A 16,251-nucleotide genomic window follows, 5' to 3' on the forward strand; every position below is an offset into this window, starting at 1 on the left:
GGGATTACAGGCATGTGCCACCACACGGGGCTCATTTTTGTATTTTTAGTAGAGACAGGGTTTCACCATGTTTGCCAGGCTGGTCTCAAATTCCTGACCTCAGGTGATCTGCCCACCTCAGCCTCCCAAAGTGCTGGGATTACAGACGTGAGCTATCGCGCCTGGCCAGAACCTGCATGTTAACAAGATCCCCAGATACTACGACTGAGCTGCTCTGGAGGATGTGCCACACCAAATCAACCCTGAAGGGCTGAAAAGTTAGGGAAGGGAAATCAGGGATAGAAAGGAGGGCAGCTATTCCAGGTAGAGGCAGGAATGTGTACAAAGCCACCAAAATAAAGGAAGGCCAGGGATGCCAACTGTTCAGGGTGGCTGGATCCTAGTCCATGGGAGAGAAAAAGAATGTGTGTATTGAGAAGCAAGGGTGCAGGGTAGCCAAGGGTGAGGGAGTGAAGGAAGGTTCGGCCTGAGACTAGATCCTACTAGGCTGTGGGAACTAGTGCTAAGGAGCTTGGACCTTATTCTGAGGGCCTGGGGCGCCTCTGAGGGGTTTCTAAGCGGGAGAGTGAGTTGATCAGATCCCCTGAAGGCACACTGCTCTCCCCTGCCTTGGTGCGCCAGTTCATTGCACTCCGAATAATTCTTTACTCATTTCAAACTACCAAATCCACTCATTTTGTCTGTGCTAACTCAAGTGACTTCCAGTCAGGGTGGCTGGAATGGAGCTGTTTCTCAACCCTCAACTCCTGCAGCACTGCAGATGGGCCACGCACACATCTCTGTCATGGCCACGCCATTTCTGCAGTAAGATGTTTGCCCACTCTCTTCTACTGCTAGAGCACAGCTTTTCAAAGAACAGTTTCCAAGGACCACCTATTTCAGAATCATCTAGGGGTACTTGATAAAATCAGATTCCAAGGCTCAAGGCCCCCTGAATTGGTATCTCTGTGTGAGGGGCCCAGATGTTTGAATTTTTAAAAGCATTGCAGGTGAGGCTCTTGAATATCAAAGCCAAGGAATCACAGTACAAGACTACAGACTCCTGAGACCCACAGCCATCCCATAAATCCTAGAATTGGACACTGCACCTCTATCTACGACCTTGGCATGAGGCTGCTCAGGTAGACGAGTAAATGAAGTGTTTTAAATTCCTCTCTCTACTCATCCTTGATTATGTAACTAATCAAGGTGCTTCCAAAAACCAACCCAACCAATCAAGAAAACTTCTAGGAACTTAATTCCAGTGTAAAAGGACTCCTCGTACCAGGTGAGGTGGCTCATGCCTGTAATCTCAGCACTTTGAGAGGCCGAGGTGGACAGATCACCTGAGGTCAGAGGTTTGAGACCAGCCTGACCAACATGGAGAAACTTCATCTCTACTAAAAACACAAAATTAGCCAGGTGTGATGTCGCTGACTAATCCCAGCTACTCAGGAGGCTGAGGCAGGAGAATCACCTGAACCGAGGAGGCAGAGGTTGCAGTAAGCCAAGATCCTGCCATTGCACTTCAGCCTGGGCAACAAGAGCGAAACTGTCTAAACAACAACAACGGACTCTTCATTCCTGCTGTGTGCTCAGTCTATTGGCCTATGCTCAGAAAGGGCTTTTTCTCTATGACCCAGGAAAGACGTTATGTGCCTTTGAAAGCACCATGGATACTGCTTACTCTTACTACTATTATGAATGCTTCAAATTGGTCATTTAGGAACTAAGAGACACTGATTAGATTCTGTCTCGTATGAGTGTGATTGTGATGTTTCTGTCTCTCTCCTGCTGGACTTTAAGCAACTTGAAGGCAGGAACTTTAAGGCTGATGCACCACAGGATTCCCCCATAGCATGGCCTCGGTGAAGGGACTCAATAAAAATGTGATGAATGGATGAAAGATGACTGTGTCACAGAAGCCCAAGTGTAATAAATAATAGTTCATTTGGAATCTGCACCTGTGTGGGAATTCTCCGAACACCTGCCGGGGCCAGTAACTCCTGTTTTCTCAGCCTATCAAAGAGGGCAGCTGCTTCTTTCCCTCCTGTGACCCACTCTCATTTATCGAAGCTGGAAAGGGCTGTGATTTTTCCCCAACCTGCAGACTCTCTGCGCGATTAGTAGCCCTCCCAAACAGGCTTGTCTGCTAATGTCAATGTGGGAAAATGCAATATAAAAATTTGTTTCATTGAACATTTTCATAAAATGAAAATAAAAAGATATTAAAGGCATCTGGCTATGTTAAGGAGGATTTATAGTACTGAAATTCATCTGCAAAAGGAAAAAATGATAAACACTAGCATAGGATTCTAAATCCTAAATTCACAGGATGGAACATTTAACTCCTGATTTTCCAGAAAATCTACTCAAAGTCATCTTGAAAGGCAGGCTTTTTACTGTTTTGTATTTGTTCAGTGAATATATTGCTGTTTCAGATCAATGCTGCACTTGAAATGGTTTTTAAATTGTAATTTTAAGGGACTCTTTTCTCTAGTAGATACGTAATCTTTAAGCATCATGTTAAAAATTGAAATTAAGCAATTTCACATGGAAATGGAGGTTCTGGCTTTCTTTGAAAAATCTGAAGAATTTTGGGCAATACTGGGCCCACTGCTACCTGGCAACAGTCACCTGGGGCTGACCTCTTAAGAGGGAAGCTTTCTGGTTTTGCTTCTCTACTGCAGTCTGACTCCTTTCTGTACCTGTCTGGCTTCCACAGTGAATAAAGAGAAGGAGGCATGGCTTCTCTTCCAAAGATACGTATATTCATGTATCTCTAATAAACGAAAGAGTAAAAATATAAGATGTGCATAGAGGAAAAATAGAGTAGTGGTCACAAGAAATGACTCTTTTTTTTTGAGACGGAGTTTCACTCTTGTCACCCAGGCTGGAGTGCAATGGTGTAATCTTGGCTCACTGCAACCTCTACCTCCCAGGTTCAAGCGATTCTCCTGCCTCAGCCTCCTGAGTAGCTGGGATTACAGGCATGAGACACCATGCTCAGCTAATTTTTTGTATTTTTAGTAGAGACGTGGTTTCTCCATGTTGGTCAGGCTGGTCTTAAACTCCCAACCTCAAGTGATCTGCCTGCCTTGTCCTCCCAAAGTGCTAGGATTACAGGCGTGAGCCACTGTGCCTGGCTGACATGACTCTTAAGTGCAGGTGAAGCAAGATTTAAAGTAGAACAGCAACTGAGGGAAGCCCACTATGTGAGCAAATGCTAAGAAGCAGAAACAGAAAAGCTAGGATTGAGGCAGGAGAAAGAACGAGTTTGGCTATAGTGGGAAGTTTCCATACGGATAGAGGAACAAAGTGGCAGACGAGACCATGTAGAGAGACCATGGCGAGCCTTAGATCCAGAGCCAAAGACTGTGGGCTGTGTACTCTAGGGCAGTGGTCCCCAGCCTTTTTGGCACGAGAGACCAGTTTCATGGAAGACAATTCTTCCACGGACTTGGGGGAGGGGGAGATGGTTTCGGGATGAAACAGTTCCATCTCAGATCATCAGGCATTAGAGTCTCATAAGGAGCACACAACCTAGATCCCTTGAATATGCAGTTCACAATAGAGTTCGAACTCCTATGAGAATCTAATGCCGCCACTGATCTGACGGGGGCGGAGCTCAGGTGGTCATGCCCTCTCAATCACCTGCTGTGCCGCCCAGTTTCTAACAGCGTTTGGGAACCCCCTGATCAGGGCAGGTTGGAGCTCTCCAAGGTTTACTACCAAAGGTCCCTTTATTACCTGGCAAGATAAGAGTAGTGTTTCAGGTTGATCAAGTGGGTAGCTGCATCGAGGATGCACTGGACTGAAGTGAGACCAGGGGAAAGGAAGCCCCCTTGGGAAGGTACAGTTGCAGCAATCCAGCTGTCCAGAGAATGCTGACAGAGAAAATGCAAAGGGAGAGTCCTAAGTGTGCAAGAAATGCTATGTCCTGAGGGGTAGAGGGCACTGGCGGAGAAGAAAGAGCTCACAAAGGAAAGGAATGGTTCAGCTAGAGCCATGGGAGAACAATGGTGCCCAAAACACAAATACTGGAGTGGGCTGGCTTCTTGTTTGGGCATGTGTGTTTATGATGGTGGGGTGAGGGGTTGCAAATGATGAATTTGGTTTAAGCCTTTTGAGTGCCAGAAAATGACAAGCGACAGATGTGCAGGTAAAAGGTGAAAATGGCTGGTCGAGGTGGCTCATGCCTGTAATCCAGCACTTTGGGAGGCCAAGGCAGGTGGATCATGAGGTCAGGAGTTCAAGACCAGCCTGAGCAATATGGTTTAACCCCATCTCTACTAAAAATACAAAAATTAGCTGAGTGTGATGGTACACGCCTGTAGTCCCAGCTACTCAGGAGAATTGCTTGAATCCAGGAGGCAGAGGTTGCAATGTCCCAAGATCGCGCCACTCTACTGCAGCCTGGGTGACAGAGCAAGACTCCATCTCAAAAAAAAAAAAAAAAGGTGCAACTGTGGGGATGCACTGAGTGGTAAGGAGAGCTGGAGCTGGGAGATGGAGAAGGTTTCTAAGAAAAGCAGAATGCCCCAAAATGATCCGGACCACAAAACCCAGGAATGCTTCTGCTCCAGTTCAAGAAACAGTGGAGACGTGATTCTTCCACAAGTAGCCTTAGAGACCAAACCACACTGTTGCCCTGGGTACTCCCAACAACTCCAAGTTTTTATGGAGCCTTTGGAATGATGGATGGGGCTCAGTTTACCCAGAGACAGTAAAATCAGATGAAAGGGGTTAATTTAGAGCTCTTCTCTCTACTGCTAGGTGCAAAACAGTCACATTGGAGCCATGATGAAGCTACATCTATTTAAACAGCCAAATTGATCATTGTAACTGTTTTCTCTCTTAAAATAAACCCCATGCTTTTAGCCATATTCCTGCTTCTTAAAGCCTCTCATGTGAAAGATGCCAAAATAATCCTGGACCTTAAAGAGGTCTTGATTTATCGTTTTACAACTGGTTCCCATGCACCTCCCTTTCCACTTTTTCAGAAGCTCACTATATAAATCCTGCCATCAGATCAGGGAGGCAGGCATGGTGGTGATGGATGTCAAACCTGTGATGGGGAAAGTGAAGAGCAGTTCCCTACTGGGAACAGATAAGCCAGCAGACTTCTCACAGACAGCTCCTGTTACCGACTCAGCCAGCCCGCCCCTTCCTCCTGCTCCCTTGGCCCTCCCCATCTGCTGAACAGGGCTTCCCTTCTGCTGCAAAGCTTCCATTCCCATAGCGTCTTGGTTTGCGTTTTTTGGTGAGAAGTGTTGATTCCAGGTTAATACTGACATTAAAAAATACAAGATTGGTCTAATTTTTAAAAAATCAAGTTGATTTTCAAACAGGTTCCCTTCACTTAAAAAAAATTTTCCTTTCGGTATAAAAAGAGTAAACAGGTTACATGGGGAGGCCCAAGTACCAGGATTGATTAGTGGCACAAAGCAACCACTTTTTTTTTTTTTTTTTTGGAGACAGAGTTTAACTGTGTTGCCCAGGCTGGAGTGCAGTGGTGTGGTCTCGGCTCACTGCAACCGCCACCTCCCAGGTTCAAGTGAATCTCCTGCCTCAGCCTCTCGAGCAGCTGGGACTACAGGTGCGAGCCACCACACCCAGCTAATTTTTGTATTTTTAGTAGAGACGGGGTTTCACCTTGTTGGCCAGGATGGTCTCAATCTCTTGACCTTGTGATCCACCCACCTCAGCCTCCCAAAGTGCTGGGATACAGGCGTGAGCCACTGTGCCCCGCCAAAAGCAACCATTTAAAGCAAAGTTAATCTAGTTTGCTCATCAGCCCAGGACTTTTACTGCTTAAGTACACGATGCTTCCTTGCATGTACCTGCAAATTTCACCTTTTAGGCTAAGGAGATGTTTTTCATTTGATTTGAGAAGGAAGAAGGGGTCAAGCCTACAGAGGCTCCAGGTAAAATGCTGCAGGTGGGCAGGCTGCCTTTGATACTAAACTTTTTTCTTTCTTTGCTCTCTTTCCACCAGCCAGCCCTCCTCTGCTCAGTGGCCAGGCACCCTGAGACCCACGCTGCTGTCTATGGCCTGCCAGGATGCACAGTGCCACCTCATGTAGGCCTGCTTGCCTGCCTCACCCACACCCCAACTCAGATCATAACATCACTTTCCCATCAAAGCTCCAGTTTCCTTACTATGGATGAATTCTTGGTGGTATTTTTTAAAATCAAGTTAAGTTACTCTGAAAGGTGAATAACCAACTCTTTGACTTCCTACTATCTCACACACAACACACCCAGCTTTGTATCTGGATTAGTGATTTTGTTGGCTTAAACCCTTGGTCATAACTTGGCGGCCAGGGAGCCAAGTTCGATTTGCAGTTATGTTTCGACCCGGTCAGTGTTTTTTGTTTGTTTGTTTTTTGAGATGGAGTCTTGCTGTGTCACCAGGCTGGAGTGCAGTGGCATGATCTCGGCTCACTGAAATCTCTGCCTCCTGGGTTCAAGTGATTACCCTTCCTCAGACTCCCCAATAGCTGGGACTACAGGTGGGCACCACTATGCCCAGCTAATTTGCTGTATTTTAGTAGAGACAGGGTTTCACCATGTTGGCCAGGATGGTCTCGCTCTCCTGACCTTGTGATCTGCCTGCCTCAGCTTCCCAAAGTGCCAGGATTATAGGAGTAAGCCACCTTGCCATGCCTGGTTAGTGTTTTAAAAATTGGCAAAGTTGGCACAGTGGCTCACACCTGTAGTCCCAGCACTTTGGGAGGCTGAGGCAGGCAGATCACCTGAGGTCGGGGGTTCAAGACCAGCCTGATCAACATTGAAAAACCCCATCTCTACTAAAAATACAAAATTAGCCGGGCATGGTGGCGCATGCCTGTAATCCCAGCTACTTGGGAGGCTGAGGCAGGATAATCACTTGAACCTGGGAGGTGGAGGTTGCAGTGAGCCGAGATTGCACCATTGCACTCTAGGCTGGGCAACAAGAGCAAAACTCCATCTCAAAAAAAAAAAAAAGAAAGAAAGAAATCTGCAAAGTTTGCATAAAATCATCTTTCTCTCTCTCGGCAGATAATCTGCCATCCTGGGGCCAAAGTTTCATGGGATAGCAGATGAGGGGCTGAAGAGCAAGCTCCCTGTGGGCGCTAGTTCACAGGGGCACCTGCCACTCCTGACTGTCATATACTTGGTCTGTATCTCTCTCTTTTTTTTTTTTTGACATTGAGTTTTGTTCTTGTCACCCAGGTTGGAGTGCAACAGCACAATCTCAGCTCACTGAAATATTTGTTCCTGGGTTCATGCCATTCTTCTGCCTCAGCCTCCCAAGTAGCTGGGATTACAAGTGTGTGCCACCATGCCCGGCTAATATTTGTACTTTTAGTAAGGATGGGGTTTTGCTATATTGGCTAGGCTGGTCTCAAACTCCTGACCTCAGGTGATCCGCCTGCCTGGCCTCCCAAAATAGTGGGATTATAGGCATGAGCCACTGCGCCAGGTCTGGGGTACAAGGTAATGTTTTGATATCTATACACATTGTGGAATGATTATACCAAGCTAATTAACATATCCCTTATCTCACATACTTATCATTTTTTTGGTCATGAGAATATTTAAAATCTTTTCTTTTAGCTATTTTGAAAATACAACTGAATATCCCTTATCTGAAATGCTTGGGACCAGAAATGTTTTGAAATTTGAATATTGGAATATTTGCATTATACCTCCTGATTATGCATTCTTTTTTTTTTCTTTTTCTTTTCTCTCTTTCTTTCTTTTTTTTTTTTTTTTTTTTTTGAGATGAAGTTTTGCTCTCGTTGCCCAGGCTGGAGTGCAGTGGCATGGTCTCAGCTCACTGCAACCTCTGCCTCCTGGGTTCAAGTGATTCTCCTGCCTCAGCCTCCAGAGTAGCTGGGGTCTACATGCCTGCCATCATGCCCAGCTAATTTTTGTATTTTTTTAAGAGACTGGGTTTCACCATGTTGGCCAGACTGGTTTTGAACTCTGGACCTCAGGTGATCCACCTGCCTGGGCCTCCCAAAGTGGTGGGATTATAGGCGTGAGCCACCGTGCCCAGCCGGTTCCTGACTATTAAGACCAGGAAGGCCGGGCGCCGTGGCTCACGCCTGTAATCCCAGCACTTTGGGAGGCCGAGGCGGATGGATCACGAGGTCAAGAGATCGAGACCATCCTGGTCAACATGGTGAAACCCTGTCTCTACTAAAAATACAAAAAATTAGCTGGGCATGGTGGCACGTGCCTGTAATCCCAGCTACTCAGGAGGCTAAGGCAGGAGAATTGCTTGAACCCAGGAGGCAGAGGTTGCAGTGAGCCGAGATTGCACCATTGCACTCCAGCCTGGGTAACAAGAGCGAAACTCCATCTCAAGATAATAATAATAATAATAATAATATCAGGAAGAGTAATCGTAGTACAGGAAAGCAGATCCCATACAGTAACACAGATGGCATTCTCGACAGGGGATATCTCTTCTTTGCCTTTCAGTATTACTCTTGGCTCCTTTTCTTCCTCTCTCATCTTTTAAATTTCCTCTCTTTCATGTCTCTGTCTATCCCTCCTCATTTCTCTCCCCTGCACTGAACCAAATATTACCACAGGAGCACACATCTTACAGCACTCTGCCTGTCCATCCCACTGAACCTCATCCTCAGCACTCTGGTGTGTCATGGAAAATTAAGAACGTTTGAGAAGTACTACGGAAAGCAAAAGTTTAGCAAGCGACGACCACAAACCACTAACCCTGGCCACATCTGGTCACTGTTCTTGACAAAACTCAAAAGCTTTATCCAACACTCAATGGGGGGCCCCCGCTAGCTTATGCAGGTCTGAGGGTTGATTTCACATGCATCCAAATAAACTATTTTAGGAAAAAGAAAACAAACTCAGAAGCCAGGAGGCCAGGAAGCAAAGAGACTCCCTAGAGCTTCTAACTTGCTGACTGGCCACAGTGACACCATAGGGATGGCCACATTGAATCAGGTCCAATGTTTTTGCCACTTTTATGGTCGTGCCAGTTTCATGACAGTGACATGAAGAGATGTACTCAAAGAAATGCCTCTCCTAGCCTGGCCTGGGGGCTCATGCCTATAATCCTAGCACTTTGGGAGGCCCAGGTGGGCAGATCACTTGAGGTTGAAAGTTCAAGACCAACCTGACCAACATGGAGAAACCCTGTCTCTACTAAAACTAAAAAAATTAGCCAGGCGTGGTGGTACGTGCCTGTAATCCCAACTACTTAAGAGGCTGAGGCATGAGAATTGCTTGAACCCAGGAGGCGGAGGTTGTGGTGAGCCAAGATCACACAATTACACTCCAGCCTGGGCAACAAGAGAGAAATTCCGTCTCAAAAAAACAAACAAAAAAGAAATGCCACTCCTTGTCAGCACCTTCAGAAGTCAAATGTACCCCCAACATCTCCTAGTTTACTTAATAACCCATTGCCATTCCACATAAAACTGTTTTGAGGCTGGGCGTGGTGGCTCACGCCTGTAATTCCCTGCACTTTGGGAGGCCGAGGTGGGTGGATCACGAGGTCAAGAGATCGAGAACATCCTGGTCAACATGGTGAAACCCCATCTCTACTAAAAATACAAAAAATTAGCTGGGCATGGTGGTGTGTGCCTGTAATCCCAGCTACTCAGGAGGCTGAGGCAGGAGAATTGCCTGAACCCAGGAGGCGGAGGTTGTGGTGAGCAGAGATCGCGCCATTGCGCTCCAGCCTGGGTAAAAAGAGCGAAACTCTGTCTCAATTAAAAAAAAAACAAAAAACAAAACTGTTTTGAATCTTTTACGCCCGGAAGCCCTTGGCCTTCCCAAATTGCCTGGGCTGCTCCATACCATAAAGCTCCTAGAGAAATGGCTCTTTATGAAAAGCAGTACTTGTTTATAACGTAGTAATTATATATGGAAACTTTTCTCCTTTGTAAAAATAAACTGCAAAATACATAACAAAAATTATCATCTTAACAATTTGAAAGTATAAATTCACTGGCAAAATACACTCACGATGTTGTGCAACTATCACTACATCGCTACTTCTTATCCCAGAACTTTTCATCACCCCAGAAGGAAACCTCATACCCGTTAAACGGTCTCTCTCCATTTCTTCCAACTCCCCAGCTCCAGGCAATCATGAATCAGCTTTCTGTCTCTACAGATTTGCCCACTCTGGACATTTCATATAAATTAAATAATGCGATATATAGCTTTTTGTATCTGGCTTCTTTCACTTGGCATAATGTTTCAAGGTTCATTTATACTTTACCTTTTTTTTTTTTTTTGTTACAGAGTCTCACTTTGTCACCCAGGCTGAAGTTCAGTGGTGTGATCTCAGCTCACTGCAACTACTGCCTCCTGGGTTCGATCGATTCTCTTGCCTCAGCCTCCTGAGTAGCTGACATTATAGGTGCGCCACGCTTGGCTAATGTTTTTTTGTATTTTTAGTAGAGATGGGGTTTCGCTGTGTTGGTCAGGCAGGTCTTGAACTCCTGACCATGTGATCTGCCTGCCTCAGCTTCCCAAAGATTGTACTTTAGCATGTATCACTACTTCATTCCTTTTTCCGGGTTGAGTAATACTCCATTGCATGGTGTGTGTGGAGGCTTTTGTGAAATAAATAATGGTGGCTGGATAGTATGTAACTGCAAAATTACTAGACTGAAGAAATGTATCCTGTGCGATAGGCAGCATTTCTTTCTTTTCTTTTCTTTTTTTTTTAGACAGAGATTTACTCTTGGTGCCCAAGCTGGAGTGTAATGGTGCCATCTCAGCTCACTGCAACCTCTGCTTCCCGGATTCAAGTGATTCTCCTCAGTCTCCAGAGTAGCTGGGATTACAGGCACACACCACCATGCCCATCTAATCTTTTGTATTTTTAGTAAAAATGTGGTTTCACCATGTTAGCCAGGCTGGTCTCGAACTCCTGATTTCAGGTCATCCACCTGCCTCAGCCTCCCAAAGTGCTGGGATTACAGGTGTGTGCCACTGCATCCGGCCGGGGTTTCTTTTTAATGGTCCTAGGCATATGAACCTTGCAGAATATGGGAACCAATCCAAGTATAGCCAATCCAAACCATTCATAATCTAACAAACTTTCTATCCCTATTGAAATTTCATCTTTGCAGACTAAGAAGCACTTTTAAAAAATCTGAAGGCTCAGAAAATCCTCACCCATATCATTTCAATTGCCTTTAAAATAAATCCAATTCACAGGCACTCATTTGCTAGTTGCTGGGAATCAGAATTACAAGATAGAGTCCCTGTACTCAAGAATCTCAAGGTCTAGCGAGAAGATAAACATCCAAACAATTTCACCACACTGTGACAACTCTCAGGATGTAAATCTAAACCATAAGCACTCAAGTTCACAAAGTTTTCCAGCTCAGGGAACTTACGCAAGCTTAATATATGGGTCAGAAATGCTTTGGTTTGGCTTCTTACCTTGAATGATGTGGCCAAGGTCTTTAGAGAAAAGCTTATATGTTAGTCCTCTCTTATCTGTGGAGGACGTGTTCCAACACCCCTAATGCATGCCTGAAATCAGGGATAGGAATGGCTCTGCAAATACTAAGTTTTCTCCTATACATACATACCTATGATAAAGTTAATTTTTTGAGACTAAGTTTTGTTCTTATTGCGATCTCAGCTCACTATAACCTCTGTACCTGGGTTCAAGTGATTCTCCTGCCTCAGCCTCCTGAGTGGCTGGGATTACAAGTGTCCACTACCATTCATAAGTTTTAAATTGCATGCTGTTCTGAGAACTGTGACGAAATCTCATGCTATCCCACTCCATCCCACCCTGGACATGAATCATCCCCTTGTCCAGCATATCCATGCTGTATACACAGCTAATTTTTGTATTTTTAGTAGGGATGGGTTTTCACCACGTTGTCCAGGCTGGTCTTGAACTCCTGACCTCGGGTGATCTGCCCGTCTTGGCCTCCCAAAGTGCTGAAATTACAGACGTAAGGTAAGACACCATGCCCAGCCAATAAATTTATTTCTTTTTTTTTTTTTGAGATGGTATTTTGTTTGCTCTTGTAGCCCAGGCTGGAGTACAGTGGGGTGATCTCAGCTCACTGCAACCTCTGCCTCCTAGGTTTAAGAGATTTTCCTGCCTCAGCCTCCTGAGTAGCTGAAATTACAAGTGACCACCACCAGGCCCAGCTAATTTTTTGTATTTTTAGTAGAGATGGGGTTTCATCATGTTGGCCAGGCTGGTCTCAAACTCCTGACCTCAGGCGATCCTCCCACCTTGGCCTCCCAAAGTGCTAGGATTACAGGTGTGAGCCACCACACCGGGCTGATAAAGTTAATTTCCAAGTTAGGCACAGAGAGATAGTAACAATCATAACATAATAAAATAGAACAGTTATCACAATATACTGTAATAAAAGTTATGTGAATGTGGTCTCTCTCTCAAAAGATCTGACTGGACTGTACTCACCCTTCTTCTTGTGATAATGTGAGAGGGTAAAATGCCTATGGGATGAGATGAAGTGAGGTGAATGATGTGGGCAGTGTGACATTGCATTAGGTGACTGTTGACCTTCTGGCGATATGTCAGAAGCAAGATCATCTGCTTGGAGTGATCCTGAATCCTGAGCCATGATGATGGCCATAGCTGGATGTGAGGGGCAGATCACGGTGATGACTAATGATCGGGCTGTGTATACCCCATGGATATGCTGGACAAGGGGATGATTCATGTCCAGGGTGGGATGGAGTGGGATAGCATGAGATTTCATCACACTTCTCAGAACAGCATGCAATTTAAAACTTATGAATTGTTTATTTCTGGAATTTTCCATTTAATATTTTTGGACTGACTGTGGTAGACCACAGGTAACTGAAACTATGGAAAGCAATACCATGGGTAAGGGGGAACTACTGTAATGAGACCAGTTGGTAATGCTTTCCTGAGTATCTGGGCTCTTATGATTGACCCTAGAAGTTAGCATATATCATATTTGCCTAAGGCAACATCTTGCTCACACTAAAGTGTTTTTTTAATTTTGTTTTGTTTTTTTGAGACAGAGTCTCACTCTGTTGCCCATACTGGAGTATGGTGGCATGATCTCGGCTCACTGCAACCTCCATCTCCCAAGTTTAAGCAATTCTCCTGGCTCAGCCTCCTGAGTAGCTGGGATTACAGATGCCTGCCACCATGTCTGGCTAATTTTGGTATTTATAGTAGAGATGGGGCTTCATCATGTTGGCCAGGCTGGTCTTGAATGCCTGACCTTGGCTGATCCACCCACCTCAGCCTCCCAAAGTGCTGGGATTACAGGCGTGAGCCACCATGCCCAGTCTAAAATGTTTTTATCTTTTAAAATCTTCCTATTGTTCTAGATGAGATATAGAAGAGTTGATTAGTGGCAGACCTAGAAAGAAATTTCATCAGTTATTCTTTCACTGCTTAGACATATTAAACACATTAAAATGTGAACTAAGGCACTAACCTATGGGCAACTTCACTGCCTATACTTTCCACCCTTTTTACTCTCCGGCTCTTTATCTTGAAAGATTTCCAACTGATAGAAAAGATAATATAATGAACACCTAAACAGACCAACGTCGAATGGTGAATGAATGTTTTTAATGCGGTTATATTTAATAATAACATAATGTATTTATTTTCTCTATATATTAATGTGTGTGTGTTTTGCTGAAACTATGAAAAGTATGCTGCAAACATATGATTAGTTGGTGCAAAGTAATTGCAGTTTTTGGCACTTAAAAGTAATGGCAAAAACCGCACCTTACTTTTGTACCAACCTAATACTTCATTTATAAAAACTTAAACATGCATTTCTTAAGAACAAGAATATTCTCCAACAAAATCATCTTTTTTTTAAGATGGAGTCTCGCTCTCTCACCCAGGCTGGAGTGCAGTGGCACAATCTTGGCTCACTGCAACCTCTGCCTCCCTGGTGCAAGCGATTCTCCTGCCTCAGCCTCCAGAGCATCTGGGACTACAGGCGTGCACCACCACACCCAGCTAATTTTTGTATTTTTAGTGGAGATGGGTTTTCACCATGTTGGCCAGGATGGTCTCAATCTTTTGACCTCATTATCCACCTGTCTTGGCCTCCCAAAGTGCTAGGATTACAGGTGTGAGCCACTGTGCCTGGCCACAAAATCATATTATTGTTAATCTGAAGAATTTTAACACTGATACAACATTATCTAACACACAGTCCATATTCAAATGTCCCTCATTTATTCAATATTGTCCTTCTAGTTGTGTGTTTTTAAGATCTGGAATCCAGTCAAAACAAAAAACTGTATTTACTTGTCATGTCTCTTTAGTTTCCTTTAGTCTACAATTTCTCCATTCTTTTTCTTTCCTTCACGACACTGACATTTTCCTTGTCTCACAGATCATCCATCAATCTGAACTACTCTTATTGTGTCTATTGATTTCATTCAAGGTAACATTTTTGGTATAAATACAGTAGGTTATGGTGTGTTAATTTCCCTGCATCAAACTTGGAGCAGTATACCTTGCCCTGTAATCTCAGCACTTTGGGAGGCCAACTTAGGAGGAATCACTTGAGACCAGGATTTCAAGACCAGCCTGGGCAACATGGTAAGACCCCATCTCTACAAAAAATATGAAGAAGCTCTCTCTTTGCCATCTTTTCTCCTCCCATGGAGCTGCTGCCATGAAGATTGAGCTGTGCAGTTTCAGCAAGTACAAGATCCACCCTGGACACGGGAGGCGCTACACCAGGACCGACATGAAGGTTTTCCAGTTTCTTAATGCAAAATGCGAGTCGGCATTCCTTTCCAAGAGGAATCCTTGGCAGATAAACTGGACTGTCTTCTACAGAAGGAAGCACAGAAACAGACAGCTGGAAGACATTCAAAAGAAAAGAACACGCCAAGCAGTCAAATTCCAGATGGCCATTACTGGTGCATCTCTTGCTGCTCTAATTGCCAAGAGGAATCAGAAACCTGAAGTTAGAAAGGCTCAGTGAGAACAAGCGATCAGGGCTGCTAAGGAAGCAAAAAAGGCTAAGAGAGCATCTACAAAGACTCCAGTGGCTGCTGCTAAGCCACCTACAGAGGCAGCACCTAAGCAAAAGATTGTGAAGCCCCTCAAAGTTTCAGTTCCCTGACTTGGTGGAAAACACTAAGCTGATAGATTAGATTTTTAAATAAAGATTGCATTATAAAATATATAATATATATAAAATTAGCTGGGCATGGTGGTGTGTGCCTGTAGTCCCAGCTACTTGGGTGGCTGAAGCAGGAGGATCTTTTGAGCCCGGGAGATGAAGGCTTCAGTGAGCCATGATTATGCCACTGCACTCCAGCCTGGGTGACAGAGTGACACCCTCTCTAAAAAATAACAAAATAATAAAATAATAAAAAAAATAAAAAAAACCTTGGAGCTTCATAATTCAGACTGTCATACTACTGGTCATGCTAAATTGAGCAGTTTTTTCAAGTATATTTCCTCCTTAATAATTAATAAATAATCTGTGTGGTGATACTTCCAGACTGTGATTATCTTGCCTCCTGTATCTTTTCACCTAGTAGTTTCGGCATTGATTGACAATCTTGCAATTGGGTTTCACCACATTGATCAGGCTGGTCTCAAACTCCGGACCTCAGGTGATTCGACCACCTTGGCCTCCCAAAGTGCTGGCATGAGCCACCCCGCCCGGTCTGTTCATTGCTTTTCTCACAGGCCAGCTCTCAGTTCTTTCTTTTACAGAGAGAAAGAAAGGAAGTAGCTGAGGGATGAAAGCCAACTTAACTAGAAGACATTAAGTTCAGTTGTTCTACATTTGTTCACATCTAAAATTACTTAATATGTAGGTGGTAGGTCCATTTGTCAAGTAGTAGAAATAGCATTGTTCCTTCCAGTAGCTCAGTGTGATAATACTGTTTCTTCTATTAAAACAATGTCTGCATTTTGGGGTTTGCAGAAATTCACACTGTTTGGCATGACTCAAAGAACGGCTCTAACAAAACAGTCCTTTAGAATACATAAAAACCTTTTTCAGTTCAACAGATCCATGAAGAACCTAATAATGCTGAAAGAGACATCAAAGGTTGGAAAAACATCTCAGATGGTTGTCAGTGAAATATCTGTAGCACATCTTGGTGGTGCCCATGTAAGCAGCCTAGATGCCAGGTGTTACCTGGTGTCTCCCAGCTCCACACCTGCCCGTCTCTGCTCAGTCATGCTGGGGCTTGGAGTCTATGAACTACTCTACCCAGGCTCCTCTGCCAACTGGCTTCCTGTTATGTTCTGCCAAAATCAGG

At 44.4% G+C, this 16,251-nt stretch overlaps 1 protein-coding gene and 1 pseudogene across 3 annotated transcripts in view; one reads left to right on the forward strand and one right to left on the reverse strand.

Annotated features, from left to right (window-relative positions):
- Window positions 1–16,251, reverse strand: part of STX8 (syntaxin 8) — a 309,737-nt gene that overhangs the window by 83,434 nt on the left and 210,052 nt on the right. The window contains exon 8 of one of the 3 annotated variants that reach the window (XM_035300029.3): window positions 3,730–3,866. The exons of the other annotated variants lie outside the window; for them this stretch is intronic. Coding sequence (XP_035155920.2) covers window positions 3,730–3,866 — 137 coding nt within the window. The remainder of the gene's footprint in view (window positions 1–3,729; window positions 3,867–16,251) is intronic. 3 annotated transcript variants of the gene reach the window in all.
- LOC108591733 (large ribosomal subunit protein eL24 pseudogene) lies at window positions 14,640–15,113 on the forward strand (annotated as a pseudogene).

Source organism: Callithrix jacchus, chromosome 5 (genome assembly GCF_049354715.1).
Source record: "Callithrix jacchus isolate 240 chromosome 5, calJac240_pri, whole genome shotgun sequence".
NCBI lineage: Eukaryota > Metazoa > Chordata > Mammalia > Primates > Cebidae > Callithrix > Callithrix jacchus.